Source organism: Halyomorpha halys, unplaced genomic scaffold (genome assembly GCF_000696795.3).
Source record: "Halyomorpha halys isolate HHAL.00 unplaced genomic scaffold, Hhal_1.1 Scaffold3163.1, whole genome shotgun sequence".
NCBI lineage: Eukaryota > Metazoa > Arthropoda > Insecta > Hemiptera > Pentatomidae > Halyomorpha > Halyomorpha halys.
Window position 1 is genome coordinate 28,115 of NW_027112497.1, and position 16,034 is coordinate 44,148.

The following is a 16,034-nucleotide window of genomic DNA, read 5'->3' on the forward strand; positions in this document are numbered from 1 at the left end:
AAGTAAAAATGTTAAAAGATAAACAAATATAAATATAGATTTTTATATGAAACTATATTATACTTTCAAAACTTTTAATGAAATTCATCAGGATTATTCATATAAACATATCAGGTTATATAAATAAACTTGACTAAAGTTATGCCCTTTCACCTTGAGAAAAATAAAATAGAATAGTACATTTTCTACAATAGAACTTCTTTCATTATCTGTTTTGATTGTTCTTAATTTTTAATAGGTGGGAATTTTCTATATCATACAGAAGGAATCAATGAGAAAATTTACCCCACCTCTTTGTGTAAGTAGTATAAAACGACTAATTTACCCTTCAATCATTACAAAATTATGACCATTTTAATCACATATTTATTTACAGAAACTATGACATCTTATTTTTCTAAAAAAAATATTCCTGAAATAATTTGCCAATACTAAAATACGCTTTATCATGAACAACATAATAATATTTGTAGTCGGAGCAATAATAACTTTTGTAACCATAGTAAATTTTAATGTTTACCTGAGCTCCAACTATTCCATTTCCGCCATAAAAGTTCTTGGCATAAAGATGCATAGAACCTCCTTTACCTCTAGAGCAACCGGTATGTCTTCCAGTAAGTTCAGACAGAACTCCGAGCACAGACACACCTTGAAGATAAGCCCAACCATGGACACGATAGGCGGATATGATGGTATCTTGTTCACGCATTGCAGCTTTCATTCCTACAGCACATGCTTCCTGGCAAATATCAGTTTGCACCATTAAAAAACAAAACATTTTAATAAAATTATAATAACACTACATTTTCAGTGATTAATTACACTATACCCAAAATATAATTATTTCTATTTTGTCTTTATTTTAGTCAATGTAAATGTACAGTATGATGACAATTAGTTTAAATTCATATTTATGAATCAAAGAGTAAAAGAGTCAAAATAAATATGACCACATTGACCCACATTTAAAAATCTTCCATAAAAATAATAAATAGTAAATAGAATAGATATCAGTTGTTTGGTAAAAGTTTTGCCACTGAGTGAACAGTGGACCATATATGTTCCACCTCATATTAAGCAAATGATAATTTTGTCAATATAGAATAATTCAAACAGAAATCATCAAATAAGCCCACTTTTTTAAAAAACAATAATTCTCAAAACTTGTAAATCCTGATACGATAAAGAAATATTATTAAAAGAGTTTTTATAACTAGTGGTTTTTCACTTTGTGAAGTATTTTAAGATAGAAGAATTTTCGCAGCAATTGTTAGCCTATGAAGGAAAGTTTATCCCAACCAAAAAATACAACAGTTACTATTTAAAAATGAATGAAATAAAAATGAGCTAAATAATGATAATTTTTCTTTGGTATAATGACACTAACAGTTCATATACCTAAATAATAAGATGAAAATAAATGACACATTATTCACAAAATAATTCTTGAACATACTTGTCCATTTGAAAGATGACAAAATCCTCGAATGATTCTTTCTTTATACAAATTGCTCGATGCAGTTTCCAATCTCCTAATAGTATACATCTGGCGGAAATATTTCAATGCGTCTTCCCGGGTGACGGAGACAGAAGTGCTAGGACCTTCTTCCAACTTATGTAGTTTGTAAGGCTATAAGTGAAAATATAAAACTAATTATTACATTATTATTAATACAAATAACGAAACAAAATATATTAATAAAACAATGGATATTACCTTGGTATCGAAGGAAGCTTCATTGTTGAAATTACAACGAGAGATCACAGTAACAGGCGGATTAGGATTCTAAGATTAAAAAAAATAAATAAAAGTACTGAAAATTGTTGATCATTAAAGAAAATATGTGATAAAAATGGAAATATGTTTTATTTGATGGTGCATAATTTAGACATTAGTTGACAGACCTTAAATACATGTCCTTCACACAGCCTATTGAGGCTGATAGAACAACTACAATAACAATGAGATTCAAGGGCATAAGAATACTTGCAAATACAGTATTCCACACTTTAAAGTAAATAAGAAAAATAATAATAGTATGATAGTAAAGTAGGGCATTCGGTTAATTAACAATTAACTGTTGTCTACATGAGAATGCAATGTTAAAAAATGATTCCTAAACAAGATGTAATTTAACATTATGTCACCAGAGAGTTAAAATTTAGTAAATTTAAAAGAAAATGGTATTTAATGATGTGCTAAGTTGATAAAATTCAAAAAAGGTAATTTTTTGATGAGATAACAAAAATTAAAAGCAGTATGAATCAACGAGAAAAAATAAAAAAAAATTTATAAAATACTGAGGTTTGGGGAATATCGATAACTGTGCAAGAAAATTACAATTAATTTAGTTAAAAAGGAATTCTTCTGATTTTTTTCTTTTTTGTGAAAACGATAATTAAAACTATTACCTTTAGCGTAACTTTCCTAATTATTCCACAAATTCCGTTGCTCATCTTAACACTATTTAACTAAAACCTCACAGACCACGACTCAGGAACAATCTGAACGTAGCTCTATCAGCCGCCTAACAGCTGATTGAAAGTAACTGTTACCATATCACGTGTTGTGACGGCAGCCAGCATCTCTCACTTTAGTGTTATAAACCTCAGGATTTGTAAGTTTCTCATTAGATATTTTAATATAGAATTATCGTTTTATTTGTGTTTTATTAACACCTTAAACAATTCCTGACTAATGTATTTTTATTCCTTTGTTTCTGTATTCATTACTCTCTTTTTTCATAAATTTAACATCCCTTTGTAGATTTGAAACCATAAATTGATACATTTATTTGCTCTTATATTTAATAAGTATATATATCATCAAATCATAACTAAACATTTTGACCAAATCTTGTTTAGACTAATTTGTATTGACTTATAAAATTACATTCCATGTAACAATTATCTTTCAATCTTGTAAGATTTTGTGAATTTCAGTTCAGAAAAAAAACTGTTTTATGTGTTTATACTGAATTATTTGTTTCCAATCATTTATCATTTAAAGATTGTAAGATATAAAATCTTATTCATGCAAAATCAGCTTTATATTTGTAAATAATAAACAGTATTATTTCCTTATTGCCAAGCTATTACATCTCTTATTATACATATTGTCTCATACAATTGTGAAAAAACTATAGAAATTAATAATAGAGCTTAAATGAATGTTCAGGTAAAATCTTTAGTAATTTGTGTGTGTTTACAAAATTCAAATACTTTTAAGTTATCTCACAAAAGCACCAATAATTGCAGACATTCTGAGTGAAGTGAATCTCACTAAATCTACCTTAAGAGGTTTAGCTTTAATATTCACTTATACAAAAAGTTAAACACAACCAGTTTAAATCGTATTATTATAAATATATGTGTATTAAAATCAAGAATATACTTTTTGTCAAATTTGAACATATTTATTTTATGTGCAAATAAAATCATTCTATTCAGAAAAGGAGTTGTTTACAATGCTTTCTAAGATTCGATTATAATATCACTTCTAGTTTTGAAATATTTCTATGTTTTAGGAAGACTTATCTAATCTTATTTCTAAAATAACTAATTATTAACCTCAATTATTCTCTGGTTTATGAAATACTGTAAAAACTTGAGTTTAGCTTTTAAACTTAAGATTACTCGCTGCATTTGGGTAGTAAAACAAAGCTTATCACTGGTATGATAGCAGTTAACGGCAATGCCTTGCCTCTGGGCGCATGATCAAGTCTTGCGTTATGACTGAATACCTTGTAGTGGGAGCCGCGGCTCCTCCCCCCCCTTGTTTTTGGGACCCTAGAAAAAAAAAATTAAAATAGTAAACTTAGTTGATAGATGGTTTCTTTCTGGAAACATGCTATTATAAGGAAGGTAATGACAGGGAAAAATGGTGACGTCCAAAAAATCATTAGAAATAAGTGAAAAACTGTCTTATATTTTCATTGTGCGAGCCATTGGTAAACTGGTTATCGAAATTCAGTCGTTTCATTTTCAATAATTTATTTGATTATAGGAAATACAAAATTTAAAAAGTAATGATTGAATATTAGGAAGTAGAAATGGAATATATATGTATGTGTGTGTTATGGGCTGAGGCCCCTGCTTCCCCCCTTGGTGAAATCCTGCCTACGCCCATGTATCGAACCTATCTCAATTAAAGACGTTGCGATACTACTTAAGTATCGATAACACTTTCGATACGATATTTTGACTGGTATCGAATACTTCACCACTTGGTATCGATACTCCGGTAGTATCAGATATAAGCATCGATACTCGAGAGTATCAGATATAAGCATCGATACTCGACGAGCTAAGCTGATGAGTTGTGGCCAACGGCATAAAAAAGCAAACAAAAAAAGTTATAAGCTCGTATAAAATCACGTCATATCGTATCGAATACAAACTATCGATACTGGTATAGCATCAATACCACCAAAGTATCAGACAAAAAGTATCGATACCATAGTGTATTGGAAGTATCGAAACGTCTCTAAACCTATCCAGTTACATAAATATAGTAATACTTAAAAATTACTAATAAGGTGTAGTTAATGGGGAAAATATAACAGAAATTTGAGGACATTTAGTTTTAATCCGGTAAGCCCGTGAGTTTATATCCAAAAAAAGTGTAAAATCAACCTAACGGCTCTTTCAGAATCTCAAGTTTTGTCAAATTACTGAAATAAATCAGAACTATAGTTAAAAGAACTTTTAGCGTATGCATGCTTGCAATCACCATTTCAAAGCATATTTATTGATGGTACTAAAATCTTAATTATTTAACTATTTTGATATGACATAAAATAGTATTTGTTAAGGAGCCTATATTGTTTCTGGCTCTGGTGGTGTTATTGGCGGTGGAAATTAAAATGGAATTTTGGTCTGACTGCTAGGTTTCCGTCCCGACCTAAGATTGAAGGGAGTCAAGATTCGTGGCACTTCGAAACGACTTCGTTCGAACAATGGAACTCTCGCCACAACGTGCCCGCCAATAGGAGGTCTTGTCTTATTCATAAAATAAAGACTCATTTGGAGTTTATATACTTGGATTCTTAGTCAAATCCAGACTCAACCGTACCATTTATAACAACCATAATAGGTAAATCGATGACCCACATCAGACCTGTCTTGACATACGGATAGCTGGAATATCTTGAAAAGACAGGAGAATACACTACATCGGTCCCACCCAGTGTCGTAGTCTGTCTTATTAAAAATTTGGTGATAATACATAGAGGCAGAAGGATAATGTAGAGCTGATGGAAATCACAATTAATAATAATATCTTGTAAAAATTTGAACCATTTCATTTTATGACTTTCATTTTTAACCTGTACAATACACGATGGAAATGTTTGTTCTTGCCAAAAATTTAGTTAAAATTACTGTATACTTTACTTTTTTTAAATTGAAATAACTAAATAAGGGAGCCGAAAAAATGTTTTTCCGCTTTGAGCAGTCAAAAAGGAACAAAAAATACTTAAAAACTATTTATTTGCCGACGTTTTGCCCTGCTTTGCTGGGCTTCATCAGGGGTAAAAAAGATACAAAACAACTAAAAATATGTCGACAAAGTAAGATAAGTTACAATATAGTAAACTAAGGTGGGGTTAAACAAATATGTGAGTATAAGTGAAAAAAAAAGAAATAAATATAAGATTTAGAAAACTGCACGTCGTTTTCGATTTTTACAGTCCAGTAAGTGCTTACTGGACGAACGGTCTAAACTTCCAATTCATTACGAAAGATTCATCATACCTCTCGTATCCAATTATTGCAATACAAAATCCTTCGTAAAATCCTCAATGCTTCTTACTGTGTCACAAATAAAGTCATACAGAAAGGCCTTAATGTATGTAACCGATCTAACCTGAACCAGATATCACTCCTTCCATTACAAACACCCCAACAACCCAAACCCACTAGTTTCTAACCTTGCTTTCTCTTCCATTCCTGACAATGCTCCGAGGCTCCTGAAAAAAAGCTGGCCACGACACCTGCTAAAGTATAACGTCATTAGAGTGCTACCAATTGGTAGTTTCTCTACACGCCTGTAACACTCCAATTTAACTGAGATCACATTTACTAAATTTATTATAATGTACAGTTGTAAATAGCAATAAATAATTTTTTTTTAAATATATAAGATTTACACTAATAAGTATATAATATATATATTTATTAAGGACTAACATAAAATTTTCATTCATGTCATCATGAAGAGGTGTCAATTATCCTTGGTTATTACATGACGTAACTAGCTCTCTGTTGACTATAAACTTAGATCCTTTTCTCCCTCATCAGTTCAGCCTTTATCAGAAACGCCCTAAATGTGTACTGGTATTTATGGGCGATTGTAGACATTTTTACAATAGATACATAATTGTTTTTCGAAGCAATTTCAGATCATTGGCAGCTAGTACATCACAAAGACGAATTTAATAAAATAAAATGAATTAATATAGTTTTGCATACATACAATATAAAATTAAACTATAATTTTCTTTTTTCACCTTTCTATGTATGGAATATATGTTAAGAGAAATTATTGTGATTGTGCTTAAATTGGAATTGGAGTTTTCGATATAAGTACTCATTTTGAGATCCTCTGAGTCGAAAAAAGCCCCTATTTTTAGCAATAATAAACAACGAATAAATACAAAATAATTAAGAATTTGACAAATAATTAATGGAGAAATCGATATAGAAATTCGAATCGGATAAGCCGAGATCTTCAAATCGAGTTTATATGCTCCCGGCTTCATTAGCTTTTGTTAACTTGTTGTATTCTTGGCAGGAAAAAAGTTATTTAATATTTTCACCTCGAGAAATCCTCTAATAGAAATTTTTATTGTAAGTGAAAGTTGTCTTTCCAGATTTTTAAATAACAAATTTTAATCCATATCCATGATGATCCATGATCATCTTATTCAAAAGTGATCGGGAAATTTATTAATTGACATATATTTACTTTTATAATTGATAAAATGAAAAATAATTCTTGTTAAAATGAAATTAAAGAAAAATAAATAGTGATATTTGCGAAAACTACTTCTTGTTTTCGACTTGGGCTTTGTGAAGAAAGATTTTAGATGAACGAAGAACAAAAGAAGAAAGATATTGTTTACTGTTGAGTAGTTTCTGGACAAGTCAAAATCGAAGGAAACATTCTACCTTATCGACAAAAAGTTCTCTTTTCTATTAATATTTCTTACTGATCTTCACATAATCGTCTCCTTATCAAAAGAGATAAAGATTATAATTTGAAGGACAATTCCGAAACATTTGCGAAACCTGAGCCATTTATTTACGTAGCAATAGATAACAGGTTCTTGTTGTAAAAGCAGAGGTATTATTTATTTTTGAGTAAACTATTATATTTTCGTCTCAGTAATACCTGAGATTTAAAATTTAGGAAAAAAGTTAGGTTTATTCAATGTGTTATACTAATTACCAATTTTCTTTCATGAGTTTTTCCGTCATCTTTTTAAGTACTAGTTCAGGTGTCTAAAAATTTAAAAAGAAAGCATGACCAGTTACTAAGGTATTTTCCCCTTATTTTTGTTTTGAAAGCAGATAAATCGTGATTTAATTATTTAATTACTTAATTGTTATGTTTCAGGTAGAACGGGCAATGGTGCTCCAACCAAGCAAGCTGTACGCTGTGGACAGAGGATCCATCTAGATTGTTTCAAATGTCCCGAGGAGAATTGTCACCCATCGTTGGCTCTCCGATAAAATGGCATTTTTTTGCTAATGCATTTTTAAAGCATAACGTAGTTATGCTATTATTTATGCAAAAAAAAAATCTACTGAATATAAAAGGGGTATTCATGATGTGTTAAATGTAAAAAGTTTTAAAATGCTAAATGTTATTAGTGTAAGATTATGAACAGCTTTTACGTCAATGTTTGATATTAATTGCAGAGAAGCTCCGAGCGGATTTTTTAGTCCCCCCCCCCATTACTTTATTCTTTATTTCATCATTGTTTTATCTACTACTTTATTAGAGTTTTAAAAAGGTCTAAAACAAAAACCTATAACAACACAACCCAAACACAAACTATGAGCTACTAACTTATCAAAAATACAACAGACAAAATAGTATGGACCTCAGAGTTCATCTGTTCCGTGATGTCATACTTCATTTAGTAGACCTATTAACAGTATCTCAACCACGCTAAATGTTATATAGTTTTAACATGCTAATAGACGGATATTTCTCCATTTAACAAATTTTTTTTTTCATTTAATAATGAAACTAAATACCATTACTGTCCTGAAATGAAATTAAAAAGCTATCATTTCTTATTCAGGATGATAATACTTTTCGAAAATATTTCTTTTACAGGTTAATGAAATTAAAATCTGACAGTTGCCTTAGCAACCTTGGAAAAACAATAATTATCAAGTCCTTTCATATTTTATATCCATCCTTCGCCCTTTTATTGCTACTAGCTAGAGAGGTAGTTAATTTTTCAAATAAACGAAATTAAAGGTACTTAACAAATTTTTTATTAAATTTTTTTTCTCTGATGCTATGAAAATTCGTATTTAAGGGTTTCTCGATCCTTGAAAAATGATTATAAACTTTTTTACTGCCTAGAATACAGTAGTATAACAAAAGATGAAGAGAACCGTATACTATGGAATGGGATCGGAAGAGATAGGGCTGTTTCGATTTCCCTATCTGTTTTAGTCGGTCGCTTGAAAACCGTTTTCTCCTTCAGTTAAGTATCAAATTCTTTTATTTATTGAATTTCTTACAGAATTATTTGTTTCGATCGGTTTTTTGTGAAAATCAGCTAACTGAAAAGTGTATTATTTATTTATGAAGTTCAAGAGAGATACCAAAGAACCCCTTTCATAACCTTTCACTCTAGATTGTTCTATTCACACTTTATAAAGTAGATCTCAGCATATCTATTTTTATATCCCTCTAATAGATTTCTCGCACGTTTAGCAAGTCCTTCAAATGCTTACCCACTTGTATTCGTCAATCGTTCTCAATCAAACCACCTTATCGGTGTAAACAATATTTACTTACGTCAAGAACAATTATTATTGACAAATAATTTATAGGAATCCTTATGGTAAATATTTTATCAGATGGAAGTACCCTACATAAAAATTGAGCCGTATAGTAATGTAAATTAAGGCATGATTTACGTGACGGGCCAACTGGGCATTTGTCCAGGGCGCCAGTTTTTGAGGGACGGGAGAATTTAAGGTGTGAACAAACAAATTTGAGAGACAGGGAAATAAACTTTTTAATGTGTAGTAATGATTAAATTACAAAAATACATGTAAAATCTATGCATACGTGTAAATATTTAAAACGTAACAGACAACCCCCCCAGTAGTCAAAGGGGTCTACTATAGACAGGATCAAGGAAAAATGTAGTATTTATCCGCTATTAATTTGTTTTTAAAAATAATATGCTTAAAATCTAATGGTAGAAGCAGATTTAAAACGTCAAACAGTATAACTATAACTTATGTTTTAGTAGTTCAGACAGTAGTTGAAATAGCCGCATCAACCTTTGACAAGCGTTTATTAAAAATAAAAAAGAACAGCCGAGTTCTTTAAAAATATATGATTTTTATTTATTCAAAATTTTATAGTATGTATGTTCGAATATGCAAAGTTTTATAACGATTGGGGAAACTGAAAAAGATTCACCTGGAAATAAATAATAAATACCCTTTAAGATTAACACTTATATTTTCTCCTACCACCTACTTTTGGGGCCCCTTGCCCATTTTCAATTTGTTTCCACCTGCATTTCTAGTCAGTTGTAACAATAAAAATAACTATTTCAGTTTTACTAAAATAAGAAAAGATAAACTTATTGATTCCAGAAAATAGTAAACATTTTAGGAAAGATTGACGTTGTTAATGTTGCAATCGACTAAAAATGTAGGTAGAGACAAATCGAAAATGTGCATACCATCTGAAACGTTGCTGGTAAGAGAAATATACAGGTGTAAATCAATAAGGATACTGGTTATTTATTTTCTGCACAAACAAAATCTTTTATCACAAAAAATAAATAAATAAATAAAATAAAATGTGAAAAGGCAAATAACAATTTAGCGCATTTGGAAGATCATTGGTTGATCAAATTTAATTTATTGTAGTAAGATGGTCCGAGAGGTGGTCAAAAAAGTATTCAAAGTAGCAATAACACAAAATAAAAAAACTATTCATTAATAAACAATATTTCGTCTCACTTTGCAGGGCTCCATCTGAGTTAAAGGAAAACAATATACAGACATTGTAAAGTATAGTAAGAAGAATCTACATGTATAAAAAAAAGGATTCTAAACTAAAAGAATAAAAATATAAATTAATAGAATAAAATTAATCGCAAATGATTTTGGTTATCACTACTGTACTTGTTATTAATTCTATTCCTTTTGTATTAATGTTCTTTTAGGTTTATTTGCTGATTTTCTATACAACTTTCTATGTATATTATTATAGTTTTATCACATTTTAAAATATCATTTTGTTCTCAATTAGCTCTGACGAAGTCCTGTAAAGTTTTATGGATTGTTGACTATAGTAGATTGTCTATTTTCTGATCTTTTGTGGCCGCCTCCCGTACCATCTTCCTACAATTTAGAAAGTTAGCAGAGATGATTGTTACCTTAAAGTTCGTGCTAAATGTTCAGTGCAACACAGATAGCATTTAGCTCAACTCGCATAAACAGCAAGAGCATATAGCTCCCTGAAGAGGACTTATTTACCAGAATTAAATTATTTTACATTTATTAATTATTAATATTAAATTATGTTATTATATTTTTTTAATCGGCTCAGCCCTGACCAGAGATAAAGTGGATTGCTAAGTAAGCCGCAAATGTTTAGTTAGCAACTGTTGCAGAGGAGAGGATTATGGAACGGGGACGTGGCATCTAATTAACCCGGAATTAGGCCCGCGTGTTCTCGGATTTCACCCGCATTGTAAAAGCTTTATGGTTTCACTTTCATTACCGCAACTCAAAAATAGTCGCTTTCCTCTTTATGGTTTACTAATTTGTATAAATTGCCCTTACCTCTCCCCGCGAAAATAGCGGATTTTAGAAATAGTACTGGCTGAATAAAATGCAGCATATACAACATAAATATTCAAATAATTATAAAAAATATTTTCTACCACAATTAACAAATAACAATTAATTTAGTAAAATGAAGAATCAGGATTTTTTTGTTTTTGTTTTAGAGCTATACTTTCAAATAGTCCTTACTAGCGAAAAAGTTATATTAGGTTGGTGCATATGAAAAGTCGGATTTTAAAGTAAATATATAAAACTTCATTTTCATAAGCTGTTTATTGAATCAAAATATGTTCCATTCGATTCAATACGCTAGCAGGACTTTAAAGCATAGATGCCTGTCTTAAAAAAATAATTTGCTGGGTCCTGCAAAACTTCATACTTCTTTTCATTTAATTTCGCAATAGTTCTGTGAGATGTATGCGGGTGTTCTGGGTATCCCTCGCGGTTAGTTTTGTAGTAAAAAATCACCAGACCGAAATTTTTCAAACCAACGCTGCACTTCTCGATCTTTAACAGTATTCTCTCCAAACGCCTGATTTATATTGCGTGCAGCTTTTGCTGTATTATAACCTAGTTTATACTCATACAAAAAAAATACACGAATATTGGTGGAATTCATTTCGGTACAAAATGAAAAAAAAAATAAAAGGGAACACTTATGAAAATTACAACACTTATCAACTTTGTTGAAATGTAACTCTGGCTATGGGTAGTACGACTATAAACGAGATAGATTTGAATGTAAAAAAAAAAATCGATATTTAATAAGCACCAAGCTAATAGAATAACAAATTAAACAATTATGTGTGGAATGAATACCACTTATTCATCCGAATCGTGAATCGTCGAAAATCAAAAATCTATCTTGTTTTTCAAATTTTGTCAAAAACTGAGATACAGTACTTTAAGTGAGTTCAAACTTGACACGCAAACGCATTTCTTGCGGTCCTACAACGGTTATTAGCCTGCTAATTAGTTTGATAGTACAATGAATAACGAAATTCTAGCACTTTCCTTTGGGTTTCCATCTAAATCCTTAAAGCTATACAGCAAGTTAAAGAACAATGAATTCGATGTCGAATGAGTACCATAAAGTATTCGGTTAATTGGTCGTAGTCGTGAACCACCTGCTCCGGTTGTTCCATGGGTTTCAATAGCTGGTCTGAATGGGTTATGGTTTTATGATGAAACCACCTGAAAGACTTATTATGTTATGTTACTCATAATACCGAATTTAATGTTCTTTAATTTGATGTATTATACTTATCCCTGGGATCTACCGTATAAGATTTATAGGTGAAAAACCAAAAGAAAGATATAAAATTTCTAAATCTAAATTTGTCTTTGAGATAAGCTTAGTTTTCTAGTTATAATAGAAAAACTGAAAAATGATACAACATTGTATTTTCCCCTCTGTTTTTCTTTAAAGTTGGGGAAAACCCGAACTTTTAACACTTTTCTGCTAAATTTGAAGTTTTTTTTTTTTTTTAATTAAAATTAATTTCAGTAAATAACGTATCGAAATATTTTTTGATCCAAGTAATGGTATTTACAGTTGCTGATAATTCATGGGACAACCTGTATAATACGTATCCATGTTTATGCAAACAGCAGTACCGAGCCAATTATGAGAGAAAATAAATTTTAAGATTTCCAAGGAGGATTTAGATATTCTTTGCCATTATATCAATTGAATGAGGGGGTCGTTAACAAATGTTTGTTGGGAAACATGGAGCTGACACAATGAAGGATAGTTCCGTTTGCCACCTCTCTGTTAAGATGGCCGCATCATCGGTTTCCGGATGAACATCGGTTAGGGAAGGAAATGCATGACCGGTTGTGTGTGAACACCACCGGGTCTGATTTCCCCGGAGGTTCCTCCAATCAGGACCGGGCTTGCTAATACCGATTCGTCTTCAGCGGGCTGCATGTCTTGATTAGTTTGCGTTGTCGATGGTGTGTCTTGGTGGCACTCCTGGACTTCACTTCCGTATTAACGTTCGTAAGGGATTGTTTATCGACGATAGAGAGGTGTGAATATCGGACTAGAACCTCGAAGGTTTCATTATATATATATATATATATATATATATAGTAGTTTCATATATCTATAACAAATATCGATATTTTTAACTTTTAAAAAGAGAGGGGGAAGATGGTTTATCATGAATTCGAAGATAGGGTAATATAAATATTCTTATATTGGCAAAAATTAAATGATTATGTATTGCTTAACATAAAAAAAAAATCAATTTATAAATGATTATAAAAAAAGTAGTTGTATCAATAAAAAAAGATGTTTTGAGTCTTATTTTTTAATTTTGAAAGGAGAAGAGAGAAGAGAAGGTCTGTATTGAATTTAAAGAAATTTTAATATGTATTGAACATTAATGGCAAAAAACAAAACAAATGTTAGTATATTGCCCAACGGAAAAACAATGTATCGAGTACAATAAAAAACAAAAGATCTGCGGGCGGCGCCAGTTCGAATCCGGCCTGGGGCGTTCGTTAGCAATCTAACAAAAATTAAATACTTACATACTGTTTATAAAAAAAAAAAAATAACGTTTATAATACAAAATTAATATAATTTAACGCTTCAATAAAAAATATAGTTATGTTGTAATAAAAAATATTACAAAATCTTCATATCTTCAAGTTTTTTTAAAATACCTTTCCTCAGAAACATTACAAAGCCAATCCTTTATTCAGAATATTTCTGTATGTTCAAATTCAAGATATTCATCATTATGAGAATAGATAGGATAAAATATTGAATTTGAAGAAAATGTGGTTCTAGAGTATTGCCGTCACGGTTCGTCCTCTTCTGTTTTTCTAATTTTCACGGTCAAGGTAGGATTTTTTCAGTGTCGCTTTTTCGCTATTTTTCATGTGCTTCTCAGTTTTACTAAACTCTGACTCTTGTTGTAGTCAACCTGGAAGTTTCGGAGAATGTGAATGCTAAAACGACTCAAGCTCCCCTGACCTTATTGCTATACAATACTTGTACAATATTGGAGCAGTCCTCATTTCTATAAAAGTTTTTGGGGAAGAGCTTCAATAAGAAAGGATAATTCGGAAAGTGCCGTATGTCGTCCATCATGAACCTGTCTTCTTCTGTAAATTCAAGGGCTTGGGAATGGTAATCTTTGGTTTGAAATGTTAAAATTGAGAATATGATGGTGAAATGAACGTAAATTGTGGATATAAATTTTTACAAAAATAAATTATGTTACTATATCTTTTTTAAATTCATTAAACATTTTGTGAAAATTAGCTTTCTCTTTCATTTCCAAAAATACTGCCTATCAAGAAAAATACAGGATTAGAAACTTCTCTTGTGCCTTTTAATTATTCTTTACCTTTTCAGTATAAGAGTGATGTCGACATCTCAAGACACTAGCCTGTACCTGCGACACTAAACGGTTTGACATGTAACTTGGCCTAGGATACACCGAGAGTGTTAGCTAGTTGTGAATTAAATAGGAAGTAAATTAGCCCTTGCCCCTGTCGGATTGTCGAAGCTAGCTGTAAGCAAATGGCCTGGTCTAGTCTGGAACATGGCCTCGTCTCTATTATGCAGAGGGTGTCTTGTCAGGTCTGGATAGTTCATCCTATTACCTCTTGGAGTATCTTCCTGGAGGTTGTGATTACTTCTCGGGATACATTTTGGAACACCGATCATCAAGAAGAAGCTGATTAAGTGGTTATATACGAAACATTATTGTTAAAATTACTTTTTAGCTAAATAGGGTTATCAATTTATTAAAAATATGCTTTTTTTACTTTTTTGAAATTTTAATTTAAAATATATAGTAAGAAAGAGTAAGGGAAAGTATCTGTTGTCATGAAAAATTTAAAACCCAGTTTTTAACTGAAATAATACGTTATAACTTCCCTTGAATCCAAATTACTAAATCTCGTGAACTGGTCTGTGAATTAATGAGCCCAAAAACAGTGTACTTAAAGATTTACTATCGTTATGAAATCAAATGTTAAATAATATTGAAATATACTTGTTACAATTTAGGAAGCAATAGATAGATGATAAACATGGTTATAGTTATAATAATGCTCATTTACACCATTTTCCGGTGGAATGACAGTTTAGGTCCGAGGGTCACTTTTGTTTGGCTGTTCTTTCATCAGTGATTAAGGTAGGTTGGTAGGTAACTGATACATATAGAGAGTTGCCAATTTATACCATCATTTTAGCACTTTTTTTTTTTAAACAGCTTAAACGATTTTCATTAAACTCATCTTATATGTCAGTGATATCAATGAACAATTAAATGGTATTTAATTACCTTTGTGTTATCCTCATTGAAATAGTAGGGTAGGGCTTAAATGTCGAATTTTCAAAATATTTGTCATTACTGACTTACGAGGTGGTTATCCTACAGGTTACCAACCTATTCTAACAGGAGTGGCAAAGTTTTCTTTCCATGGGACCACCTTCTTCTTTCTCATCCTCCTTAAATGCCTTTCAGCGTGGAGGAGCATCTCCACCTGGTCCACACATCTCGGTCTCTGGCAAGCATCTTCATCTGAGGCAGCGTTTTTCCTCTTTCCAGATCTAGTCGTAGGTTATGCTCCATATAACTTCTTCTAGGTCTGCCTCGCCTCCATATATTTTCTTGGAACTCTGTCTTCCCCCATTTTACAGACGTGTCTATACCATCGGAGATGTCGGTGTTATATCACTGATTTCACTGAGGGGATCTGAAGCTCTTCTCTTATTCTTTCATTACTTATCTTATCTCTCCTAGTTTTGTCCAATACTCTTCGCAAAAATAGCATTTCAGCAGCCGTAATCCTGCTCATGTGCCTGTCTTGGGTGACCCCACTTTCACTGGCATATAATAGTGTTGGGAGATATATTGCTTTAAAGATATGGAGCTTGATGTTCGTGCAGCATTTAGGTCCAAAAAAAGGAACCACCAAGAAATAGAATTATACTAGTCCACTGATTC

At 31.2% G+C, this 16,034-nt stretch overlaps 1 protein-coding gene and 1 long non-coding RNA gene across 9 annotated transcripts in view; one reads left to right on the forward strand and one right to left on the reverse strand.

Annotated features, from left to right (window-relative positions):
- The window catches only part of LOC106691788 (pyruvate dehydrogenase E1 component subunit alpha, mitochondrial), an 11,559-nt gene extending 7,849 nt beyond the window's left edge, over positions 1-3,710 (reverse strand). The window contains exons 1-4 of one of the 2 annotated variants that reach the window (XM_014437677.3): positions 3,571-3,710; positions 1,718-1,786; positions 1,457-1,630; positions 521-739 (exon numbers count right to left, since the gene is read on the reverse strand). In XM_014437677.3, coding sequence (XP_014293163.1) covers positions 521-739; positions 1,457-1,630; positions 1,718-1,786; positions 3,571-3,645 — 537 coding nt within the window. In that variant the 5' untranslated portion in view covers positions 3,646-3,710. Of the gene's footprint in view, positions 1-520; positions 740-1,456; positions 1,631-1,717; positions 1,787-2,412; positions 2,541-3,570 lie in introns of those variants that run through there. The other variant, XM_014437678.3, reaches the window with a different exon arrangement.
- The window catches only part of LOC106691790 (uncharacterized), a 23,670-nt gene extending 15,828 nt beyond the window's left edge, over positions 1-7,842 (forward strand). For 2 of the 7 annotated variants that reach the window (XR_010844208.1, XR_010844204.1), the window contains 3 exons: positions 239-298; positions 377-2,618; positions 7,619-7,842. This is a non-coding gene — a long non-coding RNA (uncharacterized lncRNA). Of the gene's footprint in view, positions 1-238; positions 2,619-7,618 lie in introns of all 7 variants that reach the window. The other 5 variants (XR_010844203.1, XR_010844207.1, XR_010844205.1 and 2 more) reach the window with 4 other exon arrangements.
- Positions 7,843-16,034: the final 8,192 nt, after the last annotated feature.